The sequence below is a fragment of the Tinamus guttatus genome, unplaced genomic scaffold, assembly GCF_059628265.1.
Source record: "Tinamus guttatus ecotype Peru unplaced genomic scaffold, ASM5962826v1 Tinamus_guttatus_pri_ptg000252l, whole genome shotgun sequence".
Classification (NCBI taxonomy): Eukaryota; Metazoa; Chordata; class Aves; order Tinamiformes; family Tinamidae; genus Tinamus; species Tinamus guttatus.
The window spans coordinates 201,380-220,414 of record NW_028288786.1 but is presented as its reverse complement, the minus strand read 5'-3'; the positions used below and the strand labels follow the sequence as shown (position 1 = coordinate 220,414).

General features: G+C 39.8%; 1 protein-coding gene and 1 pseudogene across 1 annotated transcript in view; one reads left to right on the top strand and one right to left on the bottom strand.

The window, feature by feature from the left end:
* Positions 1-214: 214 nt before the first annotated feature.
* LOC104577507 (tyrosine-protein kinase Fer-like) overlaps positions 215-19,035 on the bottom strand; it is a 164,840-nt gene continuing 146,019 nt past the window's right edge. Inside the window, exons 16-19 of the mRNA XM_088526692.1 lie at positions 18,460-18,583; positions 5,408-5,562; positions 2,044-2,166; positions 215-710 (exon numbers count right to left, since the gene is read on the bottom strand). Coding sequence (XP_088382818.1) covers positions 568-710; positions 2,044-2,166; positions 5,408-5,562; positions 18,460-18,583 — 545 coding nt within the window. The 3' untranslated portion in view covers positions 215-567. The remainder of the gene's footprint in view (positions 711-2,043; positions 2,167-5,407; positions 5,563-18,459; positions 18,584-19,035) is intronic.
* Positions 6,797-8,082, top strand: LOC148594361 (endoplasmic reticulum lectin 1 pseudogene; annotated as a pseudogene).

Genomic DNA, 19,035 nt, shown 5'->3' with positions numbered 1-19,035 from the left:
TCTGTATTTCACTGCTTAGTAAATACATTAGTTTACAGAATTTTAATTGATCTTCATCCTTAAAGCAAAGTATAAATGGAAAATATTATTCAGTTGCAGAAAGAATTAAAAAATTTTTAGTTGAAATACTTGTCAAAACCTGTTTTAACACCATCACATGCGAGACAGTCACCACATCAGAGTGCCATTGATTTTGATCGTTGGGAGAGGGACAACAGAATGAGAACACAGTATAAAGTAGAAAACCTCTAAAAATGTCACTAGCAGTTACTTGCTGTAAAATAGAAGCCACAGTCCCTTAATTCTATAGTATGTGCTTTTCTATTTACATGTATCCTAAATGACAATATTACTGTGACTGGATATATAGCATTTGGCAGCATATGTCTTTAATGCAAGTGTAAACATCATTCAAGGTGGCACACTTGCATATAAAAACAGTTAATTTTAAAGTAACCCTAGAAGAATATTGCAAATAATGTTGTATAAACACATGGTGTTTGAGGGGAAAATATTACTTCACTGGAAAATAAAGTCCTGCAGATTGAGTTTTGCACTAGTTTATCACTATGTCACTTTCTTTTTGAGGGAAGACAACTCTTTTTGAATCTCACTGAATTTTGGGCGGTTTTCAGGTTTGTAGTCCCAGCACCTCTGCATTATTTTATATATTTCTTCTGGACACTTTTGTGGTGATGACATTCGGTATCCTGGTAAAGAGAAAAATATTTAGTGTTGAAAAATAATACATATTGACAAATCTAAAAGGAAATAAGGAAAGTTCAAGATCATTGCATAAAAAAATGATGGTAGACTTTACATGACTTGTAATATGAACAAAGTCTTCAATATATTACCCATTCGAGCTGGCTAATTAGTCAACTAATCTAAGCTACTAATAACATTTAAGTTGGCTATGGTAAATTCCCCATTTGCTTCTATCATCACTAAGGGCAGCAACATGCTTAGATTTGTTTCCTGAATCTGAGGGTGTAGTGACCCACTAAAGTTTTGGTTCTGTCTCCCTCTTTTTCCTACTGAGGAAATCAATAATGAACATTACGATGAATCATCTGCAATCAACTGAAGGAGGTCTCTGACTTTGTGGAGAGCAGGTGAATGAACAATCACTGAATTAAGTTATCAGCTGATCATTCAGAAGCCACAGATAAGTAACTGAGGACTTACAAATTTTTGAACTGTATCAATTCCAAGAGATTATCCTTTTCATTGGATTTATACAGAATCAGTACTTAGATGGTATGACACATTCTTATAAACACTACTTTCCTCTAGAAAAAAACAGATTTTGCTTTGGCCTTCAAATTTCAGTGATTGTCTGCAGTGATTAGAATTAACAATAACATTTTATATAAATCAGCAAACTAGCTTTTTTTTTTATCATTAGCAGTTTTACTAACTTAGAACTTGTTTATGAATTACACAGTAATATGTAGAGGAGGAACAGTTTTAAAATGCCATTAAAGATAATGAAAAGAAACCAAAGACCTGAAATCCTGTTCACAGTTATTTGCCACTTTATTTAAAGCCCTCTGACTATTTTGTAAGAGAGAACTGTGACATTCCCTACTCAATCAGCTTGCCCATCTCCACAATAATTGTTAAAAATTTCTTTGAAATACTTTAAAAAAGAAAATGGAATTATATATTTTTTTCCCTAGCAGTTGGGGAACATTTACACTTGCATTAGCATTTTCTTAACTAATTTTGGTCAAGCTTCTGCTTTGCACAGCAATCAATCCCTCCTTTTCATCTCACTTTTTAGGTCTGTAATGGCGAAAGCCAACATGCTCTAACACTTTCCTCCTTTAAGTAAGTCACTTGTAAGTATCTTCCTTCTTGCAAGAAGCCTATAAATCACATCACTCCTTCCAAAAGACTAGACCTAATAATTAAATAATAATTTTTTTGCTGAAGTTGCTAGATAACCTATGATGTGATTTCTTTGGTATTTTTATACTGTGTATACCAACATCCCTATGGACCTGTACAGCATCACTTTTGCTTCCTGCAAATAACTACCTTTCTCCACTTGTTCTCGTGCTTGTTGGTTGGTCATTCCAGGGTACGGACACACTCCTAAACTGAAAGTCTCCCACAAAAGGATTCCAAAGCTCCATATGTCACTCTCAGATGAGTATCTCCCTAAGGAGAGAGAAACCAAAGACTTAACTTACAGAATATTTCTAAGAATAATTCATGTTTTAGATAATTATGGGCACATTTTCTGTAGAGGTATTATTTTGTCAGGCTTTAAAGAGAAGAAAGCTGAAATTCCTAATGAACATTCTTCAGATACTAGAGTCTCATGCATTTCAAATGGCAAACCTAAGAATAAAATAAGCTAACAAAGTTCTGCAATTTATTGCAATTTATTGGACAGACTTGTTACAGAAAGTAGCACATGGCTGAGAATATCTCATGAGGTTGGTTATTTTCCATGCAGGTTAAGAATTTCTTTGACTTTTGCTGTCCAAAAATATTTTTTTCTTCTAATATACAATGACAGGAAAATGTATACTAGTTTACACTTGCTTTCTTGCAATTCTGCAGATACTTTCTTGCAATTCTGAAGATACTTTTGCAAAGAGGGCCTTGGGCGTATTACTCTGAGAAGATACTCTCTGAAAATAAAACTACTTTATAGCTGTTTCAACTGTTGTTTAATTTGTACCTTGAAGAATGATGTGAACAATCAGTTAAAAAAAAAACTGGCCTACTGTTTCTGTTATATTTAAATATGCTTCAGACAGATGGCAGAATTAAGATAACTGAATTCCAAAACTCTCTGCAGAATGAAAGCCTTATATTATGGTTGAAGGACAGCTCTTGGGGGAGATGCTTCTGTTATCCCTAACTGGATTCACATTAAGAAGGATGCTGTATCTTGAAGTGACAACTCCTAGTCCTTTGCAGCAGGAGCTATGAAAACATTATCTTAAAAATCCATTTACCGTATTTCTTTTATCACTTTTCATGGCTGTATTTCTTTGTTACATTCTGTTATATTCTGTAAGTGTCTTTAATCTTAAAAACATGCATGTTCTTCCAAATGCATTGTTTGTTCATCGCTGAGCATTAAACAAACCAAAATAGCCTACTTCTGTTTTTTCCCCCTCCTTCTGCTGCATTTTCAGAATGGCCCTATAATCCTCTTGTTTGTAAGAGGTTTTCAGCTAATCACTGAAAGACCAATATTCTTCACTTAGGCTAGAGAAAAGCAAAAACTAGATGTAAATTAGTGACAGTTGGTGCTATGACAACAGTTTTGACATCAAAAAGTTTGCTCTTAAACTAAATACCATTTCCATCTGTGCTACATTAGTTTGTGTGCCTAGCACTTCTCATTAAAGTTATTCAGTAGATACAAGATAAAAAGTGATGAGTTTTGTTTAAAAGAAATTGCAAATAAGCAAATAAATAAACAAATAAATGCAATAATTTATTAATGTTACAAAGAACTGAGAAGTTGAATGGGAAAATCATATGCATTAAATATGTGTATTTTAATTTTCAGAGAATAGGAAGCAAAAGTACCCAATAACTAGGCCTAAGTATGTAATTTTACAAGTTCTTTTAAAGCAGTTTCTTTGTTTGCTGGGAGCGATGGAAATCGTATAGTTCCAAATAAAAATAATGGCATGGAATGGCAATGAACAGTACCCACTGTAGCTCAAGCAGCTTATCATCCAGTCAGGGATATCCAGGAATCAGTTATCATGACTTCAGACACTGCTCCATAACCATTTGTCTTAATCCGGTTTCTTGAATTCCTAACTTGTATTTAGTATTTTTTTTTGTGTGTGTGTGTGACTGCTATTAGTTTGTTATATAAAGTAAATACAAAAGTGATTTAAAAAAACCCTGACTTTAAGCACTGCATCATTCATGTAATAGCCAAATGACCCTGTCTCTCATTTTTCTTCAACCCTTAAATTTTGCCATTAAGAATTGACATGCCCAGTGGTTGTCATTTAGTTTTGAGATACTGCACATTTAGTTCTGCCTTATTCTGGTATCCTTGACTACTTTGAACCTTACCCACACAATTTACCGTAATACTTATATTATTGTATAATTAGAATGGTAAAACACAAACCAGTTATTTTTACTTGCAATTTCAAGGGAATGTAAAAACGTTCCATCAAAAATAACCCAGAAAACTTGCAAAGCACGGTTAAAACTAAACATTAGACTGCTGAATCCGTTAACAAATGTTTTGGGTTATTTTCCAAACACTGCAGATGGTCACTAAAAGCTGGCTGGGTATGGATGCATTTTAGGAATCACCAAATGAGTAAAAATGTTTCCTTTCCTGTAAAGATATGGAAAATAGCTAAGATCCAGAAGTACAAAATAAAGTTGGGTCACAAAAGCCTTTTTCTACTGGGCTGCATATGGTGTGAAGAAGTGGATTTCTATTATATATATCAGAAAAACTGTAAGCATTTTTGAAAAAAAAAAAGAAAATAAAAATTTAAAGCAACATTTTATAGTGGAATAAACACCCAAAGTAGAAGATATATTCTGCAGAAAGGAAAGGTTGGCATTATTATGCAAAAGTATTAACTGCTGCAAAAGTGCTATTGAACAGAAGACTTTTTTCCATCAATCATAAGTCAAAATGCTATGATTTCCATATGGTTTTAAACAAAAGCTGTTTTAAAGAAATATAAACATTTAAGCATTTTTTAAAGAACTGAAATAAAGAATTGCTTGAGAGAACTGCATTCAAAACATGACATTCATTTAATATGCTGCTGCTTCAAAGTTTACTTTGTTTCTCTAGTTTCATCTACCAACTAAAAAGCAAAATCTGGCAGCTTCTATTTTTGCTCTGAAGCTACTACCCACATAGTATGGACACTTCCCTCAATCTGAAATAATATGTATTTTTTCCCCGTGATAATAGCAATATATAAAAATGCAGGTTAAGAAAAGCTGCAGTTAAAAAAAAAAATCAGTGACCTTATCTTTCCCTCATGCAGTGGTTTATCTAAATGAGTGTTCTAGAATATTCAAATTTCCTAACATTTTCAAAGAAAAATGCTAGGATAATCACTGCTATAACTATGCAGAACTTGACATTCATTTTACTAATGATTATGATGTAGGTGACTGACTAGGTAGTCAATTGCAATATCAGCAGTGTAACTAAAGCGATATCTTATTGTTAAATCAGTAGTAGTTTTGATGTCGCTACTTTATTCTAAGAGAAAATAGTATTTTATACATAAATGAGGCTGAAATATTAAACTATTTTAAACATTTGTTGTTCTGATCTGGACACAAGGAAGAACACATGCTCAAATATTGTTCATGGTGTAATTCTCCCACATCTTATGCTGTATATCTTCATGGGAAGAAGAAAAAGGACTATTCTTACCATAGTTGAGAGCTTCTGGAGCAGTCCACTTGATGGGAATCTGCTTTAAGCCTGAAGATGAATATACTCCATCATCTTCCTGACGAGACATCCCAAAATCACTTATTTTCAAAATGTTGCTTTCACCCACCAAGCAGTTCCTTGCAGCCAGGTCTCTAAATATAAACAAGAAAAACACCCAAATTTTTACAGATTCAAAATTATTAAAAGTCATTTAAAATGTGAATGCAAATCTGAAAAAGGTCTTTTATCACAGCAGGTCTGAATCATCTTTTCTACTATAGCTGAGTTTACCAGTAAAAGTGATTAGGTCACAATGTAGGAAATGTTTGTAGAGACCAAATCTGTTTACCTTTAAACACTGAAATATGCAGATGCAAGGCAAGAATCTGCTGTGGCTATGTAGCTCAAAGAGATCACAGAAGTAAAACTACAGATTAAGAAATCATATTTGATGCAAATGAGATAAGCATTTTAAAACATATTCCTCTAATTGTGAAATATAATGAGAAGCCAGAGACCTGGCCTCATCTCATTTCTATTAGCATTGCAGGTTGCATCAAAAATATAAAACTACTCAACAGTGCAGGAAAAAGTATTTTGGCTTACTCATGGATAAGCCCAGAAAAATCAACAATCTTCCTTCCCCTCCCTCTACCTCAAGGATGCATTTCAGATTATGAGGCAACCTCTATTAACATCTGATAAAAGGACTAATACAGTGTTGTAGTCAGCCTGGGGTTGATGGGGAGTGTCTCCTCGGCAGATGGGGGAGCTGAGCAGGAGAGGTGGGAGCTGCAGCCACGCGGCCAGCACGTGACCAGGCAGCTCATTGGACGGCCTCACGTGTGGTCAGCGTGTGATCATCTCGCTGATTGGTTAGTTGGATTGCTGGGCTCTGCGTGCTGCCCAGGCAGGGCAGGGCGGCTCCGGGATCGGAAACTATATAAGTTGTGTTTAACCCTAAATAAAGGTTTTTGGCTCACCATCACAGAGACCCTGCTCCTCCATATGCCCACAAATAGTGCCCAGCGTGGGCCTCCAAGACTAGCTGTCTCTCCGGTTGTACCGCCCAGCTGAACTCTGGGATTCACGCTGAAAAGAAGTGTAATGATCATGCTGAAAGGAAGCGTCCTTTGTGCATGCACTAAAAGCCTCCTGAAAGGAAAGAGGTAAGTGGCTGGGCACTACGGGTTCATGTCTAATGAAGGAACAGAAGGACTGAGTCCGTTCCTTCACAAGGTGCAGCAAATGGCGCTTGAACAGGGACAGAGATAGGCGACAGACCCACTTGTCACACCGGGGCATAGCTCGACTGAACAAAGGCTGAAAGGAAGCCGTGCACACACAAGTGCCTCCTGCAAGGCGGAGGTAAAGCAGTCGAGAACGATGGGGAACTCCATGACACAGGAGCAGAAGAATGCGGGAGAGGCGGCTGATTTGAAACAGCGCGTGATACAGGTTCATGAGCAAGAACTACATCTAAGTACTCATACAGTGTACGACCCGCCAACGTGGGATAAGGTCGGGGTGATACTACGGGACAGGGCAGACGTGGCCGGCGGCAGGGCCCGGTGGCAGCGGCTCTGTGGCCACCTCGGCTCGCTCGGCTCGGCGCCACCCTCGGGCGCCGCGGCGGGGCGGCGCGAGCCAGTGCCGGTAGCGGCCGCGCTGCTCCGCGGGATCCTGCTATGGGCGGCGGGCGGGCCGCGCCGCAGCGCCCCCTTCAGGGCGAGCCGGCACCGAGCTCAGCCTGCCCGCGAGTGGGGCTCTGTATAACCACATCGTCATGACTGCTGCGGATATCCTTCCGCTCATCTCCAGTGGCAGTGAGGAAGAAGAGAAGGACGACAACGGTCCTACTCCAGGAGAATTGTTGGAACGCCTTTTTCAGAAGAGAAAGAAACTGGTCAGAAAATAAACAAGAATTCTGTCTTGGGAAAATGATGATAAAGAACCCACTGTCAGAACCAGATCAAGAAGAAAAGGAAAATCCAAAAGAGTGCAAAAGAGATACCTACAAAAATATAGAAGAGTAAATGACACCATACTATCCTGTAGAAATGGGAAATGGCACACCTTGTAGCTTCAGACAAAACTCACCCAGATCGAGCACAGTGATGTACACCTGCCATCCACAAGCTAAGCATGAGATCCTCTCCATAGCCGAAATCACGACTTGTGAATATGAAGGGGTTATACTGACACCTGTGTTATGCAGCCATCCTAAATACAGGTTCAAGGCTTCCCCTGTGAATGACATCTTTTAACAGCCACTACCAGGGTCACCACTTAAACCCCATAACCTGGAACAGCTGGAAAAACAGCAAGAATTGATGAAGATGCCTTTTAGAAGAATTAAGGAGGAAGAAATGCATTCAACAAAACAAGAGAAATTTTCTTCCATCCATAAAACAGTTGCTGGTGGAAACTACGGACTATTGACTGTGGGAACAACCCATATCTCCAAACTGACTGACGACCAACTTATAAAGGAGTTTCTTAGTGGTTCCTACTGCTTCCATCGGGGAGCTGGTTGGTGGAAGTGCAAATATGTTACCATGAGAATAAGGAAAGTGGACAAGGCCCCGCCAATGCTGCAGCATTTTGGCAGAAAAGAACCAACCCAACCTCGTAAAGTCATGGTGGAGGTACGGGACCTGGGGACGGGCTGATGGGAAAAGCAGTACCACTGATAACATGGGGGCGAGGGTATGCTTGTGTCTCCACAGATCAAAGCCCACAGTGGATTCCTGCGCAATGGGTCTGACTGGCACCAGTGGTGGCCTCCTCCTCCCTTTCTTCATTATCATCACTGGAACCATAATGGCAAAAAACAAAAAAGGGGGATATGTTGTAGTCAGCCTGGGGCTGACGGGGCGTGTCTCCTCGGCAGATGAGGGGGCTGAGCAAGAGAGGCGGGAGCTGCAGCCACTCGGCCAGCATGTGACCAGGCAGCTCATTGGATGGCCTTGTGCGTGGTCAGCACATGATCATCTCGCTGATTGGTTGGTTGGGTTGCTGGGCTCTGCATGCTGCCCAGGCAGGGCAGGGTGGCTCCGGGATCGGAAACTATATAAGTTGTGTTTAACCCTAAATAAAGATCTTTGGCTCACCATCACAGAAACCCTGCTCCTCAGTACGCCCGCAATACAGATTCCCTACAGCAAAAATTTTGAACAGTAATAAATTAGGGTCTTTTGAGAGAAAAACTGTAAGATAACAGAATTAAATCTGCAGCACCAGTAGCAATTCACAGACAAAATATTTTCTTAACTAAATTTATAATGTTTGTTTTTAGTTTAAATAGCAAAAATGAGTTGCTGTACTTGAATATTCCACAATACCTCCATTAACTTTAGTGTTTTGGATTGGAGTCAAGCACTCCCATTTACTGTGCATTCATTGATTTTGAAGAGGAGTTAAGTAGGAGCAAAATACATTTCCTATTTCAGATTAACTGAGAACTCTGCATAAGGTACATGCCAAATTTCTCTTTGTAACTTTTGTTGAGCTAGGTTGTATGCCTTATCCAATTTTGACCAATATCCAAACCCGATTATGCTACTCTGATTCTATTTTAACTGGAGAGGTAAGGCTCAAAAGGCTTATTTCAACCCAGGAAACTACAGGCCAGTCAGCCTCACCTCCGTCCCTGGAAAGCTGATGGAGCAGCTCATCCTAGAGGCCATCTCTAGGCATGTCAAGGAAAAGAAGGTGATCAGGAGTAGTCAGCATGGATTCACCAAGGGGAAGTCGTGTCTGATGAACCTGATAGCCTTCTACGATGAGGTGACCGGCTGGATGGACAATGGGAGAGCCATGGATGTTGTCTACCTTGACTTCAGCAAGGCTTACAACACAGTCTCCATTAAGATCCTCATAGGACAGCTTAGGAAGTGTGGACTGGATGAGTGGACTGTGAAGTAGATTGAGGACTGGCTGCATGGCAGAGCCCAGAGGGTGATGATAAATGGGGCCGAGTCTAGTTGGAGGCCTGTGGCCAGCGGTGTCCCGCAAGGGTCAGTACTGGAACAGTGCTCTTCAACTTGTTCATCAATGACTTGGATGAGGGCACAGAGTGCACCCTCAGCAAGTTTGCAGATGACACCAAACTGGGAGGAGTGGCCGACACTCCCGAGGGCTGTGCTGCCATTCAGAGAGACCTAGACAGGATGGAGAGTTGGGCAGAGAGGAACCCCCTGAGGTTCAAGAAGGACAAGTGCAGGGTCCTGCACCTGGGGAGGAATAACCCCAGGCACTAGTACAGATTAGGGGTTGTCCTGCTGGAAAGCAGCTTCACGGAGAGGGATTTGGGAGTCCTGGTTGACAACATGTTAACCATGAGTCAGCAATGTAGCCTTGTGGCCAAGAAGGCAAATGGGATCCTGGCCTGCATCAAGAGGAGTGTTGCTAGCAGGTCAAGGGAGGTGATCCTGCTCCCTCTACTTGGCTCTGGTGAGGCTGCACCTGGAGTATTGTGTGCAGTCCTGGGCTCCCCAGTACAAGAGGGACGTGGAACTTCTGGAGCGGGTCCAGCATAGAGCGATGAAGATGATTAAGGGACTGGAGCATCTATCTTATGAGGAAAGACTAAGCGAGCTGGGCCTGTTTAGCCTAGAGAAGAGAAGATTGAGAGGGGATCTGATCAACATGTACAAATACCTGAGGGGAGAATGTAAAGAGGATGAGGCCAAACTTGGTGGTGGCCAGTGACAGTACAAGGGGCAATGGGTACAAGTTGAGGTTTCATCTCCATATGAGGAAGAACTTCTTTACTATAAGGGTGACAGAGCCCTGGAACAGGCTGCCCAGAGAGCTTGTGGAGTCTTCTTCTCTGGAGATCTTCAAAACCTGCCTGGACGCCACCCTGTGCCATGTGCTCTAGGTGTCCCTGCTGGAGCAGGCGGGTTGACCCTTCCAACCTCAACCATTCTGTGATTCTGTGAACATGGAAGAAGTAGACCACAGAACATGATGATCCCCCCTCAAATACAATTAATCTACAATAATTCAGGATATGACAGACTGCCAGAACATTAAATCCATTGAATGAAAGGAAAATGTGAGTAAGGAATATAACTTGATTCCTGTTTGTTCATATCTTCTCAAACATATGGTACGTATATGGAAAATAATCAATTTAAATCCAATAGCACCTTTACACTACATCTAGTAGACGAATAGTTGAAGGCTATTGCTGATAATGTCAGTGAAAGACTGTCATTGGGAATGTTTATAAATTGATTCCTTTTAGGATTCCAACTTTATTATAGCGCACACCTGATAATATGTCTTGAATTTTGTTTAAATTGTTTCTAAAAATACACTGACTTTTTTTTTTTTAAAAAAAAGCCTTTCAGCAAGAGGAAAAGTATTTATTTCTAAAGTAAAGGAGTGAAATTGAATGCAAAATACTATAAAAAAAGTAAATTAAATAACCAAAAAAAGTATTTCTGCTAGAATCATATATATGTGACATGCAGACATAGCTAGCAAATATCACTTTTTTCTAAAAATTTTGCTCAGAATATAACTCTCCCCATACTTGTTGTACTGACTATCAAATGTTAAAAAAGAGACAATTCAAAAGCTAATTGCTTCTAATGATTTTTTTTCAATTGAGTTTTATCATAATTTTTATTATTTTCATTACAAGAAGATGGTGGGTAAGAAGAGGGGAAAACATATATATGTATATGTTTTATGTATCTGAACCATGTAGCTGCAGCTTCTCTCCTGTACTACCATAAGATTGGTTTGGAAACTAAAAACAAATTATGTACAAATATATTCAACATATGCAATCAAATATTGGAAATGAAGATCAGTCATAAATGCTTATCAAACCAATTGAGATGATCATATCTCCATGCTAACCACGTGTTTCTAATTAACAGGAAAATGGGCCAAACACAAAATAAACAATAGCATGTGGTAAAAAAGAAATGCAAAAAAATTCTTCAAACTCAATTTAATTAGAGATGAAATAATTGTATACTTCTGTATTCAGCCACTTCTGTATTCAGCCACTCTTTTTTTTTTTCCTTTAATAACATCTATTCATGCAGGTTTTTTATGTCAGCCCATTCATTTCTGCTCCTTAACCAGAACAAAGAGAGAGCAAAAAGCTAGGGATCCCCAGAACCTGGCAGAGATGAAAATGCAGGTGAAATACTCCCTTCCAAGCTTGTTAAATTTAACCTTTCTACCTGTACTCACTGAAACATCACAACACACATGAATAAAGACAAAATAAGGAGCAGCTTATTTGGTACACTGGCCCAATTGTTGAAAGACTAAGCAAAAGTGTGATTCAATTGGCAATTTAAAAAAGCCATTCCAAATTTAAAAATAACTTTAAAATATAAAGGCTAAGTATAGCTAGCACAGCTACAACTAAACAATGGCATTAAAATCATTTTAATATGCTGTTGAGCAGTATTTAGTTTCATATTATCTGCAAGTCAAATGTATGTCCTGGTAAATAAGTCATCTAAATTGCTAAAAAAAACACATAAGTGTTCTGAACAGATCTTTAAAACAACAAAGGAGTACTGCCCAAAAAGTATAGCATGGAAGCAGTATAATTTCTATTTGCTGCAACCTACACAATAGAAACCATATCTAATTATATATTATTCAAAATTCTTTCTTAACCCAAAGCAGTAATCAAAGCCTTTAAAGTTTTAATCAAAATTAAAGAAATACATCTCTAGTTAAACTTCTTACCTCTTTTTAACCTAAAACAACTTATAGTTGATGAATTTTCCGACAGGAAAAAAGAATTTATCCTTCTTTCAAAAGAATCTCTTTTTTCCCATGATGCTAATTTTCCTTGTTATGTTAAATGTATCCAAGACTAGATTGGATCTTTGTCTTACCTGACCCCAAAGTGGGGAACAAGGGCTCCCATATTCCTTGTCCAGACTCTACAGTCACACAGATGTCCTACAGTGCTTAAGTAAGGAGCGGGGCTGAAATGCCAATGGGGTTGCGAGTATTAAACAGCCATGAGCTTGCTTACAAAGCACCAGACAGTTTGACTTTTCTCTGTTAGTCTGTCACTCTTAATACATTTGTAGCATAGCACCAGAGTGTTGCGCTCACTAGTGTGCAACAGGTTCAAAGTACCCAACAAGCAATAAATGTTCGGTGCTTCTGCAGCAGACATAGCCAGCATTTCAACACTACTGCATCTCTAACTGCTCCCCAGGTTGCCCTGAAATTGTGAACAACCATGCAAACTCCTCATTTCAAACATGGAACCAACCTAGAACATTAATGAGTATGAAAACCCTAATATCATGCAAGTTACCATTTGGTAAAGCACCTTTTAAAATGTGATGATCTACTCCCCCCTCTGCAAGTGAGCATTTGGCAACTTGCCAAATTTGCCTGTTACTTTAAAAAGTAATCATGCAGTGATTGCATTATTACTACAGAAATCACTAAATTTGGCTGTTTGCTATCCTGATTCAAAATTTTTGTTGCTGAACAATCAGATGTTGAAAAATCAACTAATAAATATAATAAGGATGCCATAAGGTCTGAAAAATCTTTAGGGTCTCAGAAAATAAGATTGTAGAAATAATACTGGAAATGCTTATTTTGATTTATTAACCTGTATGTTTCATAAAAGCAAGCAGTGTTCCTGAAGCTATTATTTGACTTCTTGGTTGCATTTGGGCAGTGCAGTTTTCTTCAGGATATGTTTACTGAAATTTCTGCCTTTAAGGAAAGCACTTAATCTCTGTGATACCTTCTGTGATAATATATGATAATAATAAATATTTTTGTAAGGATTCTGTATGTTTTTCCTCATGTTCACCCCAGTGTCTGTAACCCAGGCTGTATGCATTGTCAGATCAATGACAGCAACAAAATAAGAGATTTGTGTTCTATTTCCCGGCTTCGGACTTACATGACATATTTTTATTCAGCTTTCTAAACTTACAACAATGAAACCTTCATACAATAAGACATTGCTGCAAAAAATGTTCTCTCTGAAATGTATCCTTAAGAATTAAGTAGCAATTACAAATCCTCACCAAAATATAATTTAGAGAAAAAAAATCCATTATCATAAATTGCCTTATCGATCATGATACAGTTCATCCACAAATCATCATGGATATAATGAAGTTATTTGAAAGAAAGTACTCGATGCAGTGAGAGGTAATGTAAATGAGTCTTAACAGTTCACTCTAAGTAGCATTAATATAGTTGTTCCTATTCACTGTTAACCATCAGTGTTTCTTTCAAAGACAAACTGAGCCCATACTCCCATCTGCAGTAAGCAGAATAGTCTTAATTAAACTAGATGAGCAAAGATGTTTTGAGAGTTTCAAAAGGGGAAGGACAACAGCACTTCTTCAAAAATAATAGTTTTTTTGAAAATAATTTATGTTTTACAGGTGTCATATAAACATTTAATGAATACAGTACTCTTTTTCAGTAATCATAATTACCAGATAAGACATTATACAGTGCAGTTCAAATAGAGGTTTTTAGTTATTTCTTTTCCCCATGATTTTATTTTCATGAACGCATGAGATCATAACAAGCATTTCTGATCTAACATTGACCCATTAGCTAGAGAAATGATAAAATACTTGAACATTTATGAGAATACTGAAAATGACTAATGCTATTCATAGCTTTGATTATAGCTGCCATTATTTTCTTAACAAACAGACCCATCTGAAACACATTCTACTATGGCAGAGTGCTGGGACTTCAATCCTCTTTCTCTCAATGTGGCTTACAGTAATTTTCTGGGATTTTCTATATGGAATATTCTACAATTTTATTAAATGAGTGTGGGCTTTTTTGTTTCAGTATTACTTCTATATCATGAGCTGACAAAAGTTTTTCAATTAATGTGTGGTCCAGAATTTGGAATTCCAGTTTTGGAAGCAGCATGAGGTAGCTACTTAAATTTTCCTTAAATGAAGTCATGAAGTCAAACACAAAAAATAGTTCTGTGTGTAAAATCATTCAATAATAATGTAATATTTTATAACTAGCTTTTGTACTTATTCTGATTAGAAGGATACATTTAATCTGCTTCTTTCATTTTTGATTTAAAAAAAAAGTACAAGAAATGCCATTCAGATCACCAATTAGAGCTTTAATTAGAACTGTACAAAATATGATGTGGGCTGATTATGCAAGCTAAGTCCAGAGTTTAGCTGCAAATGTTCGACAAAGCAAATGGCAAGCCACCAATATCATAAATAAAGGCTTGTTGTTTATAGTTTTTCTGGAAAGGAATTATTATCATGTTTTGTGTCTCATATTTAAGCCATATCATAGTAGCAGAGTATAGAATCATAGAATAGAATCATAGAATGCTTAGGGTTGGAAGGGACCTCTAGAGATCATCTAGTCCAACCCCCCTGCATACGCAGGGACACCTAGAGCACGTGGCACAGGACTGCATCCAAGCGGGTTTTGAAGATCTCCAGATCTCCAGATATCATAGAATCATTTTAGTTGGAAAAGACCTTCCAGATCATCGAGTCCAATCGTAAACCCTTCAACACTATGCCTGCTAAACCATGTCCCTAAGCGCCTCATCTACACATTTCTTGAACACTGCCAGGGACGGTGACTCCACCACTTCCCTGGGCAGCCGGTTTCAATGTTTCACCACTCCTTCTATGTAGAAATTTTTCCTAATATCTAACCTGAACCTCCCCTGGCACAACTTGAGGCCATTTCCTCTTGTCCCATCTGTAGTTATTCTGGAGAAGAGACTGACCCCTGCCTCACTACAACCTCTTTTCAGGTAGTTGTGGAGAGTGATAAGGTCTCCCCTGAGTCTGCTCTTCTCCAGGCTAAATAATCCCAGCTCCCTCAGCCGCTCCTCAAAGGTCTGTGCTCCAAACCCTTCACCAGCTTCGTTGCCCTTCTTTGGACACTGTCAGAGAATGCAGTGATGCAATGAGGAAGGCCAAGGCACATTTGGAATTAAATTTAGCAGTAGAGATCAGGGACAATAAGAAGGGAACACAGCTTGAGACCGGTCACCAGCTGGATTTAACTCCACCACCATTCTCTGGGCCCGACCATCCAGCCAGTTCTTCACCCAGCAAAGAGTACACCTGTCTAAGCCATGAGCTGCCAGCTTCTCCAGAAGAAGGCAGTGGGAGACTTGTGTCAAAGGCCTTCCTGAAGTCTAAGTAGACCATATCCACAGCCTTTCCCGGGTCACCTGGTCATAGAAGGAGCTCAAGTTGGTCAGGCAGGACCTGCCTTTCATGAATCCATGTTGGCTGGGCCTGATCTCCTGGTTGTTGCACACATGCTGTGCGATCACCCTCAAGATGATCTGCTCCAAAACTTTTCCCGATACCGAGGTCAGGCTGGCAGGTCTGTAGTTCTCCAGATCTTCCTTCCAAATCTTCTTGTAGATGGGCATCACATTGGCAAGTCTCCAGTCGTCCGGGACCTCCCCTGTTGATCAGGACCGCTGATCGATGATGGAGAGCGGCTTGTCGAGCACTTCTGCCAGCTCCCTCAGCACCCTCGGGTGGATCCCATCTGGCCCCATAGACTTGTGGGTGTCCAAGTGGAGTAGCAGGTCACTGACTGTTTCCTCCTGAATTATGGGGGGGATCTCTTCTCTCTCCATAGGTGTCTTCCAGCTCAGGGGGCCAAGTACCCCTTGAGGATAACTGATCTGGGTGTTAAAGACTGAGGCAAAGAAGGCATTATGCACTTCAGCCTTATCCTCATCCTTGGTGACAATGCTCCCAGTTGCATCCAATAAAGGACGGAGATTCTCTTTGGCCCTCTTCTTCTTGTTAATGTATTTGTAGAAACATTTTTTGTCGTCTTTTACAGCAGTGGCCACATTGAATTCCCTCCAAGCTTTTGCCTTTCAGGAGTTTCCTCCTGACTTCACCGAGGATTGTAAACTCTATCATCTCATGGTCACTATGCCCAAGACAGCCTCCAACGACCATATCTCCCACCAGTCTTTCTCCGTTGGCAAAGAGCAGGTTCAGCAGAACTCCTCCCCTGGTAGACTCACTTAATGGCTGAGATAGGAAGTTATCTTCCACGCACTCCACGAACCTCCTAGATTGTTTCCTATCTGCTGTAGTGCATTTCCAACAAACATCTGGTAGGTTGAAGTCCCTCATGAGAACAAGGGCTGCCGATCGTGAGACTTCTGCCAGCTGCCTGTAGAATGCCTCATCTGTCTCTTCATCTGGGTTGGGTAGCCTATAGCAGACTCCCACCAGGATATCAGCCTTGTTGGCCTTCCCCCTGATCCTGACCCATAAACACTCAGCTTTTCCATAACCCACTTGGAGCTCCATACAATTGAAGCCCTCCCTAACACACAGTGCTACCCCACCTCCTTTCCTTCCTTGTCTGTCCCTTCTGAAGACCCTGTAGCCATCCATTGCAGCACTCCAGTCATGACAGTGATCCCACCACGTTTCAGTGATGGCCACTATGTCATAGTTTTCCTGAAGCACTGTGGCCTCTAGCTCCTCCTGTTTGTTGCCCATGCTGTGTGCATTGGTGTAGATGCACTTCACCTGGGCTGCTGAGCTCTCCCCCAACCCTGGCATGCTGCCCCTAGTCTCATCCCTAGTGATCCCAGTTTTATCCCCCTCCCCCTTCATACCTAGTTTAAAGCCCTCTCAATGATCCCTGCCAACTCCTGGGCAAGGATTTTTTTTTCCCCTGAAGGACAGGTGAACCCCATCTGTCTCCAGGAGGCCTGGTGCTATAAAGACTGCCCCATGGTCAAAAAAAAAAAAACCCAACAAAATTTGACGGCTGACACCAAACTCTTAGTCATCTGTTAAACAGGTGGCTTTTCCTGTTCCTCCCAGCATCCTTCCCTGACACTGAGGGGATAGAGGAGAACACCACCTGTGCTCCTGCTCCCGCAACTGATCTCCCCAATGCCCTGAAGTCCCTTTTGATGGACTTCAGTGCGGACGTATGGAGGAGCAGGGTCTCTATGATGGTGAGCCAAAGACCTTTATTTAGGATTAAACACAGCTTATATAGTTTCCGATCCCGGAGCAGCCCCTGCCCTGCCTGGGCATCACGCGGAGCCCAGCAACCCAACCAGCCAATCAGGTAGGTGATCACACGCCGACCACGCGCAAGGCCACCCAATGAGCTGCCTGGTCACGTGCTGGCCGCATGGCTGCGGCTCCTGCCTCTCCTGCTCAGCTCCCCCATCTGCTGAGGAGACACTGCCCATCACCGGCCCCAGGCTGACTGCAACACTTCAGTCTTCTCTTGGCAACTTCATTGCCACCAACTTGGAAAAGCAATAATGGATAGTAGTCAGAGGGCCATACAAGACCTGGGAGCCTTTTTGTGATGTGTACTTGATATGTTGAGGAAAAAAATAGTTGAAAAACATTTACATTCCTTTTGATACAGACCAAGTATAAGCAGCTCCAGAGGGGAGTCAAGATGGAGAAGGAAAAACTTAAATAAATAAATAAAAACAGAAGAAGTGAAATAAGGTACCCCAAAAGTATAAGGCCTGACCACTCCCAATTAAAGTAGTCAAGGCAGCTAATAATGTTTTAGCACACAGAAATCCAGGATAAACTGGCATGCATACTCTCTAGTATAAATACTCCATTCCTTTGCAATTTGACATATCAGTAAATTTCCTTTAATACATTACAAACATACCTGAACTTCTATATTGCCTATACCTGTACCTCTCAATTTCAGAAAAGACTTAAGCTGCAGAGATTGCCTTTTACTATGATTTGTTGTCACTGTATGTTTTATGCTGGTGAAAAAAATCATTATTATATTAATGGCAACACACTGTACAACCCAAAAAATGTAGTGCTTTCTTTTACCTAAATGAATAGAGTACCTTAGAACTTAGGGATGATCTCATAGAAAAAAATAAAAAGGAAAAAAAATAAAAGGAAAAAGGTAGCCCATTTTAAATAGAAGGGATGATTCCCATTGATATTAAACATCACCATACATTTAACCTGCTGCATTTCAAGTAATCATAATTACAATACTGAAAATAAATGCATTACCTGTGTATACAGTTTTTAGATTCGAGATATGCCATACCAGAAGCAGCATCTAATGAAAATTTCACTAATTGTTTAGTTTTTAGCTCATCCTTCTTCTTTCTTAAAAAGGACAGGAAATCTCCTCCTAGAGAAACAGATAATTGTACAATGAGACATGACAGGTAAAATACTTGCATTTATCTCTCATTAAGTACATGAGAATGAGGAAAATGTTTTATCAGTGGTTCTCTTTGCCCCATCAGTCTGAGGTTAGCCAAAAAAAAGGAAAGAAAGCCCTCTCACCAGGACCCGCTTTGCCTAGGTTTCCTGAAATACATGCTACTAGAATAGGTAATGACCATGCTTCTTTTGACCAGACTGGTTATCAACCAGGTTTGGTAACTGTCAGGAAGCAGACCGTGCCACTGAAGCAAGTGCCATTTCTCCCATGTATATCAGAATTATTCTGGTTATAGTAAAGAGTTAAAAATCATTATCAAGCAATTCACACACACACCACCAAATAAGCAATATTTGCATTCAAATCTCACTAGAATTATTTTGTTTATATATTGAGCACTCACTGTTCTGTATATA